This window comes from Struthio camelus, chromosome 16, assembly GCF_040807025.1.
Source record: "Struthio camelus isolate bStrCam1 chromosome 16, bStrCam1.hap1, whole genome shotgun sequence".
Classification (NCBI taxonomy): Eukaryota; Metazoa; Chordata; class Aves; order Struthioniformes; family Struthionidae; genus Struthio; species Struthio camelus.
In genome coordinates, this window is record NC_090957.1 from 10,828,185 (window position 1) to 10,848,546 (window position 20,362).

The 20,362-nt window shown below is 40.7% G+C and overlaps 1 protein-coding gene across 2 annotated transcripts in view; it reads right to left on the minus strand.

The window, feature by feature from the left end:
- Nucleotides 1-541: 541 nt before the first annotated feature.
- The window catches only part of AUTS2 (activator of transcription and developmental regulator AUTS2), a 787,788-nt gene continuing 767,967 nt past the window's right edge, over nt 542-20,362 (minus strand). For both annotated transcript variants that reach the window (XM_068909849.1, XM_068909850.1), the window contains exons 12-19: nt 19,703-19,774; nt 17,928-17,957; nt 15,886-15,957; nt 11,838-11,979; nt 11,232-11,309; nt 9,904-9,987; nt 8,795-9,017; nt 542-3,666 (exon numbers count right to left, since the gene is read on the minus strand). In XM_068909849.1, coding sequence (XP_068765950.1) covers nt 2,427-3,666; nt 8,795-9,017; nt 9,904-9,987; nt 11,232-11,309; nt 11,838-11,979; nt 15,886-15,957; nt 17,928-17,957; nt 19,703-19,774 — 1,941 coding nt within the window. In that variant the 3' untranslated portion in view covers nt 542-2,426. The remainder of the gene's footprint in view (nt 3,667-8,794; nt 9,018-9,903; nt 9,988-11,231; nt 11,310-11,837; nt 11,980-15,885; nt 15,958-17,927; nt 17,958-19,702; nt 19,775-20,362) is intronic.

Sequence of the window (20,362 nt, forward strand, 5' to 3'; positions counted from 1 at the left end):
TTTTCTTTTTTTCCAGAAAAGGACACCATGAAAGCAGTACTATGAAGAACTGACCGACTTGCAAGAAAGAATGTGTTTATGTACAAATTATAAAGAATATCCTATTTATCAATGTCTTTTATGCAGTTATGTACAAATCCGTCACAGTAATTGAGAGCCATATCCTTAGCTCATGTGAACTAGTAAAACGCCACTGGCTTGCGGGGAACTGCACCAATTCACAAAAAGGGCTTGCATACAGCCACGTACTAAAGTATGGGCCTAAGTCGAAAGACCAATTGGCCACTTAATTGAAAGCTCATGTAAGTAGAGTGTTAACAGATCTTGGAGAATCTGGAAAAGCCAAGGATCTGATCTCCTTTTTGGTCCTTTATTCCTGATGACTATAAGCATTTTTATAAGATGGCTCATAAAAGTTTGTCATTTCTTTTCCTTTTTTAATGGCTATTTCCTCTGAACAAAAAAACCCACTCTTGGGAAAAAGTATGAATTCTTCCCCATAGCAATGATGGGGTACTCCACACAAAGAAGCACCTAGCAGTTTAGTTCACATTTTTTAATAACATGGCACAATTTACATTACACAAGTCTTCGCTGATGAGGAAACATGCTGAAGATTGAGAGCCGCTTCACTTTTCTTTTCACATAGGATCTAGAAAGGACTTTTATTACATACAGGATAAACAGCAAAAAGGTTTGTATATAACAATCTCTTTACAATACTGAAAGCTACCACTACGGTTCCAGTGTACATATTCTTCAGGGTTGGGGTTTTTTTTGTATTTTTCCTTTTGTTCTTTAAAAAAAAAACACTGCACAACATCTGGAGTTCACAAAATCTGAAGCTCACAACTAAACCTTCAGTTGACTACTAAAATAGATCTCTGATCATTAGAAACAACTGTCTGTAGTTAACTTTTTTTTCTTTTTTTTTTTTGCCAAAACAGGATAACAACTTCAGATAGCACTTTAATACACTAGAAGACCAATGGAACTAATTTTATTTCATACATATATTTTACAGTCCAGTAGACAAGGTATTGAATTCTCTCTGATAAAGTCATATTCTCTCCAAATATTTAGACAAGAAACTTAACGCATTATAAAAAAGTGTGTTATGAAAAGACAGAGATTTTAGAAGATCGATGCATATTTTTAAAAAGGACCGTGTTCTTCATGTTATTTCATGTCTTCTATGATTAGGGAACAACAAGGCTGACCTGTTAACTATTCACAGACTTTATTACCAATCGAAATACAATAAATTGCATTATGAAATCTGCATTGGAGTTAATTCAACTACTGATCCACAATGAAAACACATCCATCATTTAGAAAAGTATTAGCTTTCTTGTAGGATTTGTTTCAATGTAGCTAAAATCACTTAACAAAAAAAAAAGTGTGTGTACAGATAAAAATGACACACTACTGATAAAAACAGACATGAATGGCTATAACCAGATGTTCTTTCAAAAATAAATTTGACAGGTTAAGTGACAAAAGTTCTGGAAAATATCCAGCATTTGATTATTACTCTATATAACCCAGATTCATGTGACTGAAAAACCATATGTCATGACTACAGTATTAGTGATTACAGTTTGCTAACCTGACGCGTTCTAAGGAATACATGAGCTACAGTAACATCAGCATGTTGATGTGGGGGTTCAGACAGAAAACTTACACTTCTAATGGGTTGTTTCTTCACCAAAACAAGCAAGAGAAAGAGGTTTCTATAATAGATGAGCTTGTTCAGGGAAAATATGACTTTAATTATGTTGTGTGTTGAAAAGGCTCCTTTGAGTTATAAAGGCTTTTGTGAAAAGCCTTAAAATTCATTGCATAGTTGAAGGGGTTTAGCTGTCTATAACAATATATGTAACACAGCATAAGCAGACTGTGTTGATCAATATTAAGTTTGCAAATAGCACAGTTTAAGAAGTATTAATGTATTATGTTACTTAATTTTATCTATTTACATTTGTACAAAGTAAAGCTTTCATCTTACCCTTTTTGCATATATGAACCATTAACCCATGAAGCAATCTTTTTACATAAATATCTACAATTGTCTTCACTTCTGGTCTGAAAGAGCTTTGTATGGTTGTCATTGGTGGTGGTTTGTTTCTAGTCAAATCATTTGGATTAATGTCTTGTTCTTCAGTTCAAATTTTGAAATTTTAAACTAGAAATAAAATAGAGTAGGAGACACGAAGAACATATGGACTTGGCTAAAAGATCTGGAAAATTTCAACATATAATATACAAAAAAACCATTTCAAAATCTTTGCACTCAGGTCTATACATATGGTACAGTGGGTCACATCCCCCAGTCTGTATCAATGACTAGTAAGAAGGTCTTTATATTATGTTCATTTACAATGTCCTGTCCCTCTTTGTATGGTTTTGATTCAGTTTCAGTCTGCTTATCGAGCTTCTATGTCCTTGAGGGTGTGAGAAGGCGGCCTTTCTCTCATCTCTGTTGACAGAGGAGTAGTCCTTCTGGGAGACCCAGGCCGCGGTCCCAGAGTAGAAATAAGAGGTGGAGGGGCACTGAGAGCTGCTGTGGGGGGAGTTTTATTGAGGATGCCATTTTGGTGTCCCGTCGGAGGACTGACTCTGGGGTAGTGCATGCTAGGAAGTCCTGGTGTGATTAGGCTTGGGTGAGGCAGGTGCCCATCCAAGGCGGCAGGGTGAACTGAGTGCAGGCGTGCATGTTCATAGTCTTCTCTGAGCATGTGCAACCTTTCCCTATCCTCCAGGTGGTTGCCCCTCTCATGCTCACGTCGAGGGTCAACAGAGAGAGGGTGGTGGTGGTGGTGGTGGTGATTGTAGTCGTGAGGCTCCCGATCCCTGAAAGACCTGTCGGCTTCATATAATCTTGGCGTAGAAAGACGATGAAGGGGGTCATTTCTTAACAAAAAGTCTCTGCCCAGGGGGTCTCTCCGATGAATATCTAGCTCTCTGTAAGGATCTCTTAAGGGATCTCTCATTGGATCCCAGTGGAAAGAAGGATAGGGGAAACGTTCTCCACCAGGAATTGGGCTAATTCCCATAAAAGGGGTCATCATGCGAGTCCTATCCAGGCCACTGATGCTGTTCATGTGATGTATACCAGTTACACCTACAGTCATGGGCATAGACACTAAAGGACTTGGATGGACATTAGATGTAGATATAGGCGGTGGCTGATCAGATGACCTATGAGTCTGAGGGCCCTCAGGCTGAACATCATGGTCTTCCTTTCGCTCCTCCTTCACTTTGACTTCATTGCTTTTCTTCGGATTATCGTACGCTGGCTCGTTCTTCCTCTCAGCCTCACGGTTTGAAGTACTGTTAGGCCTAGTGCTCTCCACAACGGGGGGCCTAGCATAGGGTGAAGGAACCCTGGACATTTGCTTAGACTCTTCCACCACTCGGCTTTCATGGCTCAGGCCTTCTTTCTCCGAAATATAGCTGTCCTTCACCTTGTGCTCTTCAACATTAATTTCTTTCCGAGATTCGGAGTGATCCCTCTCTCGTTCTTTAGGTTTCTCTTTTTCTCGAACCTCGGGATTCAGATGGCTCCTGATCTGCTCATTTGAGCTGCGATTATGTCCGAGGGAGCTTACTGGATGGATAGGTGCTGGCGAAGGATGGCTGGAGTGTCTTTTCTCAATGCTCTCCCTAGAAGAAAGAGCAGTGTAAACATTAAGGCTTGAGACGCTCTCCAAATAAATCAAAGCTTCTAGGGTGTCTTGCTTTCTAATCATTGTTTTGCAGAAGGCTAGTAACATGCACAGTTTAATGCATTGATCCTTTTGCACACCCACAACACCGGAAGAACATCCCATCTCTAAACTAGGCCTATTCTAGTATCTGGAGTCAGGAGAAGGAAGGTCCCTGAAGCTGCTTTGTGAATAATCTGATTGAGAATCCAAACACTGAAGTCAACAGCAGGCTCCCAGGGAATCTAGCTCTAATAGGCATAGCTTTAAGAAAACAGCCTTAACTGTTTCAAAGGGGAACAGAGAAAAATAAAATCATGCTAACTTCATCCTAAGGTAAGGCAATTAAATCCAAATTACATGGTTACTATGATTTTACCCACTTCTCCTATTAAGAATACATTTAGAAAAATGGACAACATTTTGTTCAATTGACTTATTTTTAATTTCTAAACCTATATACATTCTTAATTCCTTATCTACATTGTCTTCATCTTTCTAGTTCCTTCTTTTCAATTTACTTCTCACAATTCAATTTACTTCCTAAAACTGAAAAGCACTTGAAAACAAAATACCTCTCAGGACACTACTGCTGATGGCGAGAACCCCTCTCTCTCTGAACAGGCGTTAAGTGTGAAATGAGCCTCAATGCAGGTGTTGTAACTGAGGCAGCCATAATGCATAGATTGTGCTGATTTTCTGGATAGAGATGAATCCACACAATATGCCCATCAATTCTGCTGGCTCTCAAAACATCACCTCTTTGGAGTCGGTTACTTCTCAGAGTACCAGCTCTTTTCCTAACCTTCCTTTTTGGGGCAAAGCAGGCAGAGAAGGGTCTGGGCCAATGCATCTCCCTGACACTGCCAAGAAGTCTCAAAACATCCTGAATTCTTTCCATTCTGATCTTTCAAATCTATTTTTGCTGCAGAAAAGGTTAGAGAATAATCTCCTGTCAGTGGACAACCACTAAATATCTGAATGGATCCTGTATCAACTGTGTTTAGGAAGCACTGTTGTTATGGGCACAGTTGCTGGCAACAGTAAATGGAATAGCTTTGCTATTTCTAGCGAGTCCGCCTCATAAAGGTAAAACTAATTCTTCAAATCCAGTGATTTTCACCTCTCACTAATTTCAGTTGGTCTCAGAGGGAGTCCTAAAGTTTCCTAAATTCACCGGTGAGTTGGAGTCTCTCCGTAATGACATCCACAGGTATTTCCGTGTCGAACACATGTCGTTTTCTAGGCATGAGAATTCTCTTCCACAAGGGATGATGGACACCATGCTGTTCAATGCAAAGTGAGGGATAGGCAGCAAGGTAGTCTGAAGTCCCAAACCAGCTCTGGTTTACATGTTTTCCTGTGGGCGATGCATTTCTGCTTAGCAATTCGTAATCTGAACACGCTCAGATGAGGCCGGTAAGTTGAAACTCATTCTAGACAAGATGAGCAACGTTGGTTGGTTGACAGGCAACTCTGACAGTGACTTTTAACGTGGTCCTTGGTCCTTCACCTATACGGTGTTTCCTAACTACTTCTTTGCTAATGAGCTGCACTGCATAAGGTTTCTACCTGTAAGCTGTAGGTATTTTTGGAGGGTGAAACTGCAGCAACTGCTAAAAAAATAATCTTTGAAATGGGAAACTCTCATATAGGAGCCTCGCCGAAAGTATCTCTGCCTTTGCTGTGCCTAGGCTTAATCGTTGAAACTGTCTTTTTATGGGCCACATCTGAGGATCTCTGGGAGGCCTGAGAAAGTCCAGAATGCAACTGTTTGTTAGAAAACATTTAGAAGTTGGAGCATTTGATACTAGTACAGCCTACTCTGCACTGACTACCAATTAACTTCTTGGTATCAGGCTCTGCTTTGACTGACTGTGCTCTAAACAGTCCGGAAATTGGATCCTGGCTCTAATTTCCCTCCTCTTGCTCTCCACCAAAAGCTGAGGCATTTGATTTAACAGCTTCCAGATGTGGGCACAGTGAGATGGTGTCAAGGCACTCCAGTGAACGCTTCTAAACAGGAAGACTCAATTCTCTTGCTTTCCAGAGAAAGCACTGGCATGTGGACTCTGCGGTCCCCAGTCTTTTATTTATTTCGCTTGTGGGACTCGTTTAGAAGGCACCCTTAATTGTTTTATATCACTAGGGGAGCTCATTGAGTCCTTTCACTGATATTTAATCAATTTTCTATGTAATTCAAGTATTTTAAATCGGGCATAAATTTAGAGAAAATAATGGGCATTTTCTGTAACTAAAGAAAAACTTCTGCAACCGAAATAACCATCTATCTTTCCAATTCCACCCTGTTCAGTTATATTGATGGTATCATCTCAAGAGGCTATTGATTATTCTGTAGCTCACTTAAGTATGCTGTAGTTCAGTGGTCAGAGAGGGAATCATTAACATCTTGTTATATTCAGATCTGTCATGGGCTCTTTAGGTTAATATGGGAACAGCTCTAAGCCTCAGTCTCCCCAAATGTGAAAGTTAAGATCATGTTCTCAAATTCACTTAATTATTACTACATAAATTATGTTCTGAGGCTGTATGCTACACTGAAAGATACTGCACAAGACATCTTATGACAAATATTTTTCTTCATTTATGGTGAGAAAGAAATCAATAGATTCTTGTTATTTTTTAATGCTCTAGGATTACATACACATCACTGTCATCGTTTGAACGGAATTGCTCAGTGACATTTTTGAAATTAAATACCACTGAGAAGGAACACATCCTACTTTGTTTACTAGCTACTTTTACTGATTGTTTTCTAATGCTGGACTGGAGTAGCAGAGTCCTTAAAATCAAAGATAAAACATTGCAAACAATGGTTCAAGAGAAAGTGGGGACCGTATCAGAGCACAGCAGCCAATCTTGGACCTGGGAAAGGTTCTCTCATGCTAGTTTCTTACCATCTAAACTCCCTGGGAAGGATGTCCCGTATCTCACTGTTGCCGACAGGGAACCGCTGCGGTACCCTGGCTGTACAAGCTCTCAGGGAAGAGCGACTGATGCCTCCGGAGGGCGATTCACTCCACCCCACTGGTACCTGTCTTTGACTGGGATATGCCAAGTCAAGAGGTACCTCTGAGGTGCCTTTCCTCTGATTACAGAAGAAAGCCAGATGAAGGCTTTTGGCTAAATGCCCAGTTTGGGGGCAGATAAAAGTTAGACCCTTGACGACAAGGTGATTTTGAGATGAAATCATATCAGAACTCAAGGGGCGAGATTCCCAGTTCTTCCTGTTTGGGCACATTAGCCTAAAATAGAGAGTGGGAGCTCAGCTAGAAAGCGAGGCTACATCCTCATGCTGCTGGGTGAAGATAGACGAATAGGTACGAGAGGCTCACAAGCTACTGTAGCCATTATCTACAGAGAGAGAAGGTTTCCAGGAAGTGATTTTCAGCATCTTCTCATACAGGCAACAGTGTGAGCATGCTGCAAAGTAGAACTCTTGAAAAATCAAATTGATGGATGCATAGCAATGCTAGATCAGCAAAAACATTATTGTACTAAACTGGCAGCTGTAATTGTGCAGAAGTATGAAGTATGAATGACGGTCATTTTTTAAGCTCTCAAATTATTAAAAATAAATATGTTTTGAGCTATGATATGGAGTTCAGGCAATGCCAAAGCAGCTTGCAAGGAATGTATTTCTGAAAGGGATTTTCTTCAGCAGGAACACTTCATAACAAAACAACAAAACAGCAACTGAAATAATCACATAATTCTACAGTCGACCCATATCATTAGTAACAAAAATGCTTTGCCATTCAAGCCAGTAAAGTTACTCACATGCTTAAGCATTTCGCAGGACAGAATCCCCAATTTGTAACAGCAATTTATTTTGAAGCATTAAAACCAGACATGAAAATAATGAAGCTATGCTACCAAACAGAAAATATTCCAAATGGAAAATGTAGGTGAAAAGATCTGTAGTGTGGCTTGCTCTTCACATTTTACAATAACGTAGAAAAGTTCTTAAATGTTTTTTTAGAATATCTAATGTGTTAGCATAACTTCTTTTAGAAAAGGCTACTAATGCGTATATTTGTGTTAGTGACAGCGAAGTCAGAAAAGCACATCTCCTAAATATTCTTTTATGTTAAAAAATTAGAAACAAATAGCCATTATGTAGTAAAGTAATGTGCAAACTTAACAGGAAAGCCATTAAGCCACAACTGAAAAAGCTGAAATCAGCCTCTCTACATTTTTCCAAGGAAGGCATGACACTTGCTGAATGGCAAATTCTTATAATTTGGTACTTAAATGTTAAGAGGAATTGTTACTGAGTTAACTGTATAATGGGAACAGTCCTGACAAAAAAAAAAAAAAAAAAAAAAGACGAGGTTTTGCTTTTCATTAACCCTTCCCAGCCTGGACATGTTAGACTGCAAGTCCATGTGACACATGGAATAAAAGCTGCGCTTGGAGGTGTGTAACAGCAGTGCCTGCACGTGTGTGGCTTTCCTGAGGGGACAGAAGGCTGATTTAATGAACTGCAGGCACTCAAACTTGCTGCAGTACCGCAACATGACATACCAGTGCAGCGCATTTTCTAGTGTTGCAGTTTTACAACTTTAGCAGTGCTCCCTCTGGTCAGACCATTTGGGAGGGGGACTTGTTTTGCAGATAGGGTCAGATTTGCAAAGGTATTTAAGGATTCAAAGGAGCTGATATGTGTCTGATAGAATTCATAATCCCCTTTTTCATCCTGTCAGGCACCTATCTACATGTTAAGTCTTCAAAAAAACCTATGAAAATGTGACCCACAAGGCAAGAGATTGTATGGGTCTGATTCTCTTACCGCTTGACACCAGCTGAACTCTGCTCCAGCAAAGCTACTTCTGATGAGCTGTGGTGGAAGCAAGAAGAGAAACAGAGGTAGCAGGAAACACCTGAATTAGAAATCTCTGTCTTCCATATTGCCAGCCTAGCATCATAGGCAAGGACTGCGTTAGCTCTGCAGGCGCTCCTCTGCCGAAGCTCTGGTTTAACAATGTGCCAGGCTGGGAAGGGTTAAAAGCGGAACAGAGCCCCACGCTTTGAACTAGACAATTCTTGGAAGTGTTCTTTCGTACCTTTCTTTGTCATCTTTACTAACAGATGAGTCTCGTTTATCTACATCTCTATCTCTGTCATGAGCTGCAGCAGATGAACTGCGCTCCAGCTCTCCTGGCTTCAGCCAGGGCGGAGGGGTCGGGAACGAAGGAGGAGTTCGGTGCAGCCGGTTCCAGGGCTCGTGAGGGTTGCTAAAGCTCTGCATACTGGGGCCATCCTTGTGGCCGAACATTGAGTTGGGTGCTGAAATGGTGAAGTGGAAAACAAAAAGGTTTAAGAAAAAGGTATGCTCTAGTGAAGGTACTTACCAAAAAAACTTTTACAGCACTCAGAGTTAAAATGAATACATATTATTGGGAGCTGGAAAAGGAAAGGAAATTAACAGAGATTCATTAGAGGGTCTCATTCCTAAAAATGGGCAGGCATCTGACAGCTGTTTTAATTGGAAATTCTGTGGATAAAATTGACAAGGGACGAAGTATTAGGATAACACTGCAATTATCCTTATTCCAAATACTTTGGCGACACTAGGAAACAATCATTATACTAATTATAAATAATGGAAGTTGTTGCATTTGATCCTGAACCAAAGGAAAATAATATGTGACCAAAATCATGCCGGATTTGAAGTATGGAGAAAGAGAGTGGTTTTTAAAAGGATGGTCTTTTGTGACTGGCCAAATCTAGAGAAATGTTGATGATCCTGGACAAAGAAATGCAGGTTAGTGATCTTTTCCAGGCACAGGAAAAAAAAAAAAAAAGTTCCCATCCACAGCTAGGGATTACAAATAAGCAGCACATTAACTACTTTTGACCATGCAATAAAACCACGAGGATTTCACAAACTCCTTTAAACTCGTGGGTTCTATATTCTTTTACTTTTTGGACTAAAGAATGTAATGGTGACATTTAGCAATATGTTGAACCCAAACTACGAAGGAACTAAGAGAAAATAATTTAGTGAGGACTAAAAAACATTGTTATTTAAAAGAAAAAAGGCTGCTTTTCAAATTCCCATCCCTTACGAGTGTGCGACCTAAGCAACTGGTAAAGACAGCAAACAGCCACCATCGCTCAATACCCTGAATTACACAGCAAACAAGAATTCGTAAGCAAAGAGGTTACTCACTAACTGTCGGGTTCCCAAGTCCCCCGAAGGCATTACTACCCACTGCAGTGAGACCGCTGAACGAAGCTGGTCGATTGAAAGGCTCTGAAAACCAATGGGAAACAGTTGAAGCTCACTGACATGCTGGTAGTTGTGATAAAGCATTAGTGCGTTATCCAGCTGCATTATGTCTGCCTGAAAGCTTGGTCCGTGTCCATCGGCAGTTGAACATCGTCCTCCCAGAATGCACTGGCACTTGGGAGGGGGTGGGAAATACAATATTACTTTTCTTTTTTTAATGCCAGTACACATCCTACTAGAAGGAAATTCCACTTCAGACAAAAACAAGATGTTAAAATATATACAGTACTGAGGACTGCATTTCAGCAACAGTAGACAATTCATTTAAAACCCGCAACCCTCTCCACTTGTATTCCCTTTTACTCACTTCCATTTCCAATTCCTTCCAATTCCTGCCATGGCCTTTCTCAGGAAATGTCCCTGGCTTGCAAGGCTCTATTACTAACAACTCCGGCAACTCTGTGCAGAGCACCTTTAGACCATGCCTCAGTCATGTCTCCTAAGCCGTAGCCAGGATATAAGTAAAATGTCCTTTTCTATTGATATGTCATGGTGACCTGGCCATTATGTAATGCTCTTGATAATTATTGTTAATACTGTAAGAAAAATTAGTATGAACTCTGAAAAATGTTGGAATCAATTTCTTTCAGTAGCTAAGCTGTATAGAATACGGTTGGCTAATCTGATCTGGTAGGTGAGCAGTATGAAACAAATCCTCTTCTCACTTTATGTTGGGGAAGTCTAATGATTTTGATGAAACTACTACTGATAAATACAACCACAGAGAAAGAGGAAGGGCAAACCTAGCATCTTTTGTGGGCAGCTACATGGCTGCTAGTGCAGAATGAGAAACCTACATCTTGAGTTTGCTGTGTCAGTTCAGCGACCCTCCCAAACCCTTCCCTGTGAAAAATACAATACCATAAAATGAGTCTTGATCTCTGACACTCCTCAAGGCAGCAGACTGCCTTATTACAACACCGCTAAGTTGGGAGGCAACTAGGTGACTTGGATGGTTCCTTTTTTAAACGTGTACTTGCTGTTTTTCACCAACTGAGCTGTTCTGAGGCCAGATCACAACATCTTAAGGACCCACTTTCCTTTGGGTAAGGAAAGAACTAAGTTAGTCGTCAGTTCAGTTGGTATTGACAATGTAAGAGGCCACAGCAGACCACGGTAAGATAGTGGGGGCAGAAAACGCCTGCGTGTTACTTCTGAGTTGCATTTGCAGTTAGTTATTTACAGAGGGAATCTGGAACGGCACTTACCTAAGTGAGCAGCTGGGTTGAGAAAGTTGCTGTGGTGAGGTGGTGGGCCGAAAGGGGTGCCGGCTGGATGACCCCCACCTGCCAAAACAAAGCAACTGGGGTGAATTCCTAACAGAGGGCTCAGAAAGGGACTCACTGTGCTCTGGGCTTGACTATCGTTTCTTAAATGACAGCTCATGTGAGCAGAAGTTGCCCTACACGAAGCAGACAAATTCTGCTGCAGAGGTTCTTTGGGTTAGGATCCTAAGCAAATCACAGCCACCTTTCTAAACAGAAACTCCCAGCTGGCGTATAAGGGAGTGGCGAATGTTTCAGTATGGAAAAAAAAGAGCGGGTGTGATCTACAGCGTATTTCCAACCTGTCATCTCCAGGATGCATCAGATATCGTTGTGTGAAATGTCCCTCCATTTACGTGTATGCCATTTCAGCAGGTTGCTTAAAATGACATCATTTAAAAACACTTATCAAATAGACTTAATAGCCCCTGGCATGTTTTGCAGAGAGTTCACAAGCCAAAGCACCTAGGAAATTCTCTTTTTACATGGCTAGGATTAGTATTTTAATGTGTACCCCATGAGAGGGTGATTTCACTTCTCAGTACTCACTGGCTGTGGAGAAGAGAGTTGAGGGCCGGGCCAAGTCATGGGGGTGGTGGATGGCTCCAAAAAGGCTGGGACCTGGTGGCCTGCTCAGAAATTCAGGTTTCAGGCCAAAGTCCAGCTTATGTGGATCAGACTGCATCTGTTTCTGAAATCAAAAAAAAAAAAAAAAGCATTTGGAAGAGATTGTCCTAAAAGACAAGAGTAGAAGGCACTTTCAGAATCATGTAAGTATAGCAATTTATTCATACTAACTCATGTTTTAACAACAGTGTTAATTTTGGGGCCCCTGGACATAGATGCACAGCTCTTCTCCTGGAAGGGAGAATCTAAGGCAGACAGAGAAAATCTTGGGCTCCCAATGGAGCTATAAGATTCAGCAAAGTGTCTTCTCATTTGCTCGCATCCCTTTGGAGCAAAACATTTCAGCGCAGACCTAACCTCAAGAATAAACATAAATATCTTCAAAGCGGCTTTAAACACTTGTTTAGCCATAAGCATAGATTTATCTTAATAAAAAAAGCAAAACCAAAAAGAATTGTTAATTTAGACCTAATACAGTGTGGGCAGGCACGTTAAAAGCAAGGTGAAAGCCTCAACTGCTACCAGGCATAGCTGCCAATGACCCTCTTTCAACTACAGGACACGTATGCTAGAAAGTTAAGGCAGAGGCAGGTCGACAGACACCAGAAACATTAGATTTAAATGTGAAGCCACAATTCAGAAATACTTGATGTATTTTGGTGCCTCTTAGACGGCAACTGAGCGAGCTAGGGACTAAAATGAATCAAATTACAGCTGGAGTGTACTACAGGCTAAAGAACTGAAGTCCCATTTTGACTGTTTTGCACTTCAAATTCAAAGCACTCCACGTTGCCGTCCTTATTTGCACGGTATTAGAACGAGCAGACTTTCTTTTTTAAGATCATTCTGCTGAGGTGGCTGTACTGAAAATAATAGGTGGATGAAGGATGGGCTCTTCTTTGTGACATACACTCATGTTAGTGGTTCCTACCTCAATAGTTTTATAGAACAAAGAAGAAAACCAAATTCCCAATTACCTGTGCTGTCAGAACTCCCTAAACACAGATTGCTGATTAATTGTGCAGGTCAGTTGAAAGGATTTACAAACGTGTAACACTGAACCAGTAGCTCTTAACAGTAATTCTGGAGCATGTTACGCTTTATAAATCAATATTTAATACTGTGCCAGCTCAGAGTAACAGACTATTACAATGACATAAATATGCATATTAAAAAGTTATGACCAAGTTAATGTGCATGCCTACTAGCTGTTTTTCAAGTGCTAATAACGCCTATGTCGCTATAAGAGCAAAAAAAAAAAAGAACAAAAAAGGGCTTTTTCAATGTTTTGAGATACCAGCCTTCAAAAATGTCGAAACGCAAAAGATGCTCCAGTTAAGGGCATGTCCTAAGTAATCCCATAATGCTTGAACAATTAAAGAAACTTTTAAAAATACAAATACCTCAGTTGAAGACTGTGTACTAGATTTCTTATGCTATGAACTGTTTTTTTTAAACAACCAAGCTATAAACCTCTGACAAGCATTACTCAGAGATAACAAAAGCCGATTGAAACATTGCAGCCATATGAATGGCGGTGTCCTAATAACAAAGAAATCCCCTATCTTAAGAGGAACAAGAATATAATGGACCTGTTAAAAGACTTTTGACTGTGCTGGTTTACCTTAAAATAGTACCAAAGAAAATTGGTCAGATTTATTTTATGCCCATTTTCTGTTCAGGAGAGCAACCTTCTTTGTGATAATCCTTCTGAACGTCTTTCAAGTCCAGCAAACGTGCAACACCTTAATTCCAGGCCCACTACAATCAATGCAGATGTCTGCACTAATTTCACGGCATGTTATGTCAGGCCGTAAGTCCTTTCCTAAAAGAGAGAGGGCCAGTTATGGTGCATAAATTCCCTCTCGAATCCAGGCTCTAACAGGAATACGCTGGTCACTCTAAGAAGCAGAGTAAAAATGCTTTGCGCCCAGCGACTGTTTGACCCTGCCTGCGTCTGAGGAATTCCCTGGGTGTGCAGACAGGTTACACAAGTCTTGCTGCAGGGTTCAGGCAGGCAAACAGCAGCTACAGCTGTGTGCAATTTTTCCTGGGGTCAGGAGGGTTGTGTTTTAAAGTTTCCCTTCTGGCCTGCTTCTTCGGTGCCCAGTGTTGTCCTCTGCAGGCCATTACTAGCAGGCTGGGTAGTTACCACCTCTTCCAGCCCTTGCCAGCAGGCTGGTAGCACTGTATGCCAACTTCAGATCTCTGAGTAAATCCCAGCTCTGTGTTCACACAAAGGCGGCCTGTTCTGCTTGTGCAGAGAAACCAACGGCACCTTCACAAGCTTGGGTCAGTAGGAGAAGGCATCTGGAGCAAGCCTTCAGCCACAGAGATTTCACACTTCCAGATCGCATACGGAGGAGAGGACTTTTCTCCTACGTGGGAATCAGATAGCTCACATACATAGACATAATCCTACTCGGCTTACTGACCGCAGACCATGCCTAACTTTCTGATTGCATCGAAATAATGACATACATTTCCCAATTATTCTTGAATTGTTATTGTCTGCAGCCTCGAATAGTCAAGTGACATCCTTTATTGTAATTGTAGGCCTTATCCGGTTTTTTAAACATGCACGGGTAAAAAAGCGTTAGGTAAAAGAAATGGCAGCGTGAAAATGGCATTTACTATGAGTTATAAATACATCAGTATGACCTCTCTCCGAATATCAAATCAGAGAAGATTCAAGGACGCAGATAACCTGGGAATAATAATTTCAATTCTAGAAAATACCTTTTCAATAAAATAAAAAAAAAAAGGACATATAACTCTCCAGGTCTATAATCTTGTCTTTTTTGATAATGGGAAGATGAATGAAGATCACTAGCAGGGGAAACATAAGGAAGCAGAGGAGAGAGATACGTCTACTGCAGCAAATTAACCTGTCAACCTTGTTTAAAAGGGTTATTTTTAAACTCTATTAGCTGCAGGTTTTAGTAGCTGTTCAACATCTTCATATTCGTATAGCTCTGTCTTACACAATTCACTTGGATACACAGACTGCAAAATGCTATGGACTCCTTGTTAATCTGACTTTCTAACACAAGCTACTGATTCCTGAAACAGAAATATGAACAGGAGGGAACACCAACCTCTAATGACTCTTAATTAGCTAAGAACTTCAGGAGCAACACAGAATTTTTCAGTGACAAGTATAGTGAAAATATTTTAACAGGAATAAAATCTTCATCGCAAAGTCCATGTGCAATGAAAATATGGTTAAGGTAACAATGGAAATTACCCTAATTATTGAATGAATAAATTACTTGTTTCTCTATCTGCTTCAAGGGAGCCCAAACTGGCCACGACCCTTATCAGGCCACCATACTAGCAATGTTGCATTACAGCCATCACCTGAACGTGTATAGTAAGTGAAAAAAAATCCTGGGGCATGTGTAATAAAGAAATTATTTCCACACCTTCACCTTCAGTGCAATGAGTTACTGTCTGGATAGCATTACTATCTGATATGCTGTGTCTGCCTGACCATCCCAGATATCTATAAGTGCCATCTTCCAGCTTTGAGATGCGTTCTGAAAAAAGACTTGATGGGAGCCCCTGCAACCACATTGGATAAAACACAGTGGGGACAGCAGAAATCTCCCTGTGCTGCCTTCTGTCCTGGATCATTAGTAAGAGGAATGGGAGACCTAGCCTAGCTTCTCTGGACCACTTCAAAAAAATTTAATCTCGATATGCTTATAAGGAAAAGAAATGCTGTAGCTCACAGGCACACCCCGTTTAGCTCCTTCTAGCTACAAATTGGCTAGATGCCACCTTTAATTTTTTAATTCAGGTGTGCCACCATGACAAAACGACAGGTTACACTATAATGCTATATACAGTTATTTTAATAAGGCATTACCCATGGCATAGAACCGCTAACAGCGAGAGGCAAACTCTTCCTCTCAGTGGTTTCCACTGTGCAATTTATCTCAAATGCATGCGTGCCAGAAGGACTGACCTTGACTTTCTGTTGGTGATGGTATATCTGCCAGGCGATGTGAACATGCATAGCGCACCACTTTCCAGGTTTCTGGAAGAACAAAGGGATATGACATGAATCAGCAACTTTCAAAGACCTGCGATGCTTTACTCTAGTTACAGGCAACAAATGCTGTCAGTTAGATGCTTTCCTTTGAAAAATAATGAGAATTCTACCCAGATCTTATCAGAGGTGGGCCATTTTTCAGAAGAAAACACTCCAGGACACAGGTTCTCTGCTGTGTCCCCAGGAGGAGAGGCTCACAAGGAACTGGCTTCCACTAACTGGTTCCCCCACAACATCTGGGGCTTGCTCTGGCTGGTGCCAGTTGACATGGTGCCCCTGGCCCACGTGGCCCTGGGGACAGCCAGAGCGCACGCTGCGCTCTGGCTCCTCCAGTTCCTGTGCCAGCTTGGGCTGAGGCCTGAGAAACTGGCAGAGGAATTGGGTTTGCCAGCTCTTAGCTGTTTGTTTTGGGGTAGGGGACTCTCCCCACCAAGCCAGTTTAAAACAAAGGAACACCCTCTGGTACCTTCTCCCTTCTCTGTCCTCCTGGGGAACAGGACATGCACAGAATTCATCCCTTGATGAGAAGTTTTTCTGGATATCCAGGAATGCTAGTAGTCACTCTTCTCTCCAAAAAACCCCATGCTCCTGTTCATGCACTCTTCCCATCTTCTGATGCAGCCTGTGATGCGTTTCAGCATCACTTGCTTCTTAGCAGCTACTCTGAACAGACAGACTGCTTCACAACTATACATGAAGCTCATTTCTAAAAGCGCAACTTTTCTAAGATGAGACTTTCCACCAAAAGATGAAAATAAAAGCACTTAAGAGGATCAATGTGGTTTTCGAAAGGAATCTGACTCCCTCATATAATTGTTGGTCCGTACCTACACATCTTTGGCTGAAAAGTATACTGGAAAAATTGCAAGTCCACCAATACACTCTCTTTGGGAAGGTGAAACAGCTTAAAGTGGCTCCTTGCTTCCCTCCTGTGACCATACTTTAAATCATGGGGAGGAGAGAGGGAGGAAAGAGCCAGAGAGTGCTATTTGGCTTTTTTGCTGATTTTGTACTCAATTCAGGATATCTGGAAATCATGTCTAAAAAAGGACTCATACAGGACAAACTTTCCCCAATCCTGTTAATCAGGTGCCTATCTGTAGTTAACTAAACAATTAACGATTCCTGCATATACTTAACAATGGTCACAGGAACGCAAGGAGCTCCTCAAGCTACCGATATCCTCAAATTGATGCCTAGGATCTGCTTTCGATTGCGAGATGTATATCAACCAACCATTAAAAACACAATCAAAAATAAAATCACTCTCTCACACATGCACAACACACACATAAAACTTAAACTCCAGCTTTTGCTCGTTCACTGAGATCGGGTGCGCTAGTGACTCAACGCATTCATTTGGTTGCTATGACCAAAATCTAAACCTTCTCCAATTCATGGAAAAATTAACTAAAAAAAGCTTCAGAATTGCTGTAAAACTGGATCTTTTAATCCTTATTTGTAAGATATTCTAATCCTGATTTGTAAGATATTCTGTGTTTGGACTGGATTGTCTGTATAAATTTGTCAGTAAGATACTTGGGTAGGCAGTGCCATCCTGCGTACCATATCGAATACCACTGACAACCTGCATTAAATAATAAAAAGCAAAATCCTTCAGTCTGCAAAGAAATGGCAAGGGAGGGGTAGGTCTGCAGGATTTGGCTCAGGAACCCTTGTGAGCGAGCGCGATAGAAGGATTATCAATATTAAAGCTCTAGGATTCACTGTGGCCATGAGTTGCGCGAGAAGAACAGACATCTCCCAGCTTTAAATCTGCGTTATTTTCCTCAAGTGACCACAAGATGCATGCAAAGGACTGACCACGCTGCATAGCACACACAGTGCAAAATACTCTAGCTAAAACACGGCACCTCTTTATAATTAGTCTGCTTCTTTAACCCAGTGGGGACTAAGACAAGCTTGACAAACTGTAACACAAGAAGGTTTCTTACCCTCAACATGGGCCTGAACGGATCTGTCAACTGTGAAGAAGAAATGACAGCTTGGTTACATGCCTGTCACTCAAACAATTGCTCTAATTAACAAATTTGTATTGCTTCATTAAGAGATGAAATTAAAATGTTATCATTTTACTTTCAAATGAAGCCCTTTTGGATAATAATTAGTCCTTAGCCTCCGTGTGCTAGAGCCGAGCTCCCTCCCCCCCATGACTGTTGTACCCAAGTGTTGACAAGCAACTAAACAAGCCTCACACAGAGCGTTTTATCCTCTGGCATCAGCATTAATTTGTTGATTTAATGCTATGAAAATGGCTAGTTAACTAATCCTCAAGAAAACCACAGATATACCCTTTGGGCAAACTTCTGTTCTAATCTTTCAAAGCTGCGTGGCTCGCGAGAAGCCCGGGGAGTGGACGGGGCCCCGTTTTCATGCACTTCATCAGGAACGGGGCTGCAACGGGCTGAAATGGTGTTTTGGATGGACAATCACAAAATAGTGACTGCGTCCATTCAGTGACTATGGTATTAGGTGCTCTACGTGTACATTTAAATCGGCAATGCTGACTGATCGCCTTCCCGATGATTTCTTTGCCAGGGCTTGGCTTTGACTTAAATATCTTTCACACTGGAACGGATGTTGGTAAACAGTGTCCGTACAAAAGCCAATTTTCTCATCATTATTTTTCGAATGGCCTGGGTTTTTCTGGTAGGTGATTTTTTTATTCCGTTCTTTTCCTCACACTTCAATAATTAATAATGGGAAAAAAATTCAATTCATTCGGTATTTCTGATTTGTTTGGATGCTCTTTTTTAAAACGTAATTCTGAAAGGGGAAGGAGAGTTATAGGCATAAGAGGTTCTTTGCAGCCTCCGTGATGGCACAAATACATTATCTTGAAACAATCGAAACTACACTACTAGATGAAAGGAAGCATAAAGCTAAATGACTTAATGGAAGGAGCCTATCGTTATCTCTTCCATTAAATGGCATGAATAGACATAAAAACACATAGTTTCTTTTGGTATAAAGCCCAACTACAGCACCAATTCAAGCGAAACTATTGGGACTTGGCACAACTCAAAGAAAATTGAGCTGCACTATAAAGTTGAGCAACGTGGATTTTTTGAGCTGCACTATAAAGTGGAGCAATGTGGATTTTTGGAGAGCTACCTGTTGCTTTTGTCAGAGTTCTGCTAAAAATATGATGCTGCTAATTGCAACCAATGTGCATGAACTCAAATAGACAACTGACCCACTGATAGTCATAAAGAACAGAAAAAGGCTAAAAGATGAAGTGCTGAGACAATAAATTCTATTCACATACACTAGAACTTAAAAATACAGCGGCGCCAAACGATCAATCAAGTGCATCCGTATTTCACTGGGGCAATCAATAATACAGTAATCAAGGGAATAACTGTCATTACCCACATTAAAAAACAATTACAGAGTATAAACATAAATCTCAAAGAGGTTTGTATATTTCAGAGTTGATTTGGACTTTATGCCTTTACCCCTGAGGTTTTAGGGACGCCAAATAACTGACAGGAAGGCGCTCTTCCATTGCATAGTCTCTGTTTGCTTTTGCCATTGATAAACAGAAATAAGGCCTCAACTGTTCCCATGCAACTACTGACGTTCTCATTGACTTCAATACTTTAGGCGAAGCCTCAGTTCTAGGATGTTAATCTGATGAAAGCTCTTGAATTCAAGATTTTCTGGAGTAATAGCTTTACTCTAGCCAAATACAACATTTCCTACAGACCCGTGGATCTTTCTGTAGAAGAGTATGTGGGACGGTTCCAGGTCTGGCTGCAACATCAATAGGATTGGAAGTCTAGAAACACCACAAAGAAAGAATGCATTAATAAGTAAAACATTATGGAAAAAATAATAAATAACAATTTGTTTTATAATTAACATTGCTCAAGCAATGAAGACAATTTTTAAATTAGAGCAAATCGTAACAGTTATCATCACTTAGGAAAACATGTATTATCATCTCAATTTTCAAACTTTCATTGTCCACCAACTCCCCATCACTTAATCTGAAACGTGAGCAAAGAGCAACAATTACCTTGGAAATTCTTCCCATTATCCAAAACCCAGTTAGCAAAATATATGTATCATACAGTGTCTGAAGTAGTGTTTGGAGGAGCAAGCTTGAGCTCTACTGCTTACCAGTAATCCACTGGAACTGACTAAAACGGCTAACTTCACTGTCAGCACACAATCCACCAGTAAGCTTTTTAGTCACTCTACAAGGGCTCTACACGTGCAGCTAGGGGAAGGCAACATCCAGTTGAAAAAAATTAAACTTTTCCCATGACTTGAGTGTAAATATTCAGCTAATCTAACAAAATGCATCCTTTGGAGAAAGAAATACATTTTGACAGAGCAGCTTCCTACACTAGAAGGAAGAAAA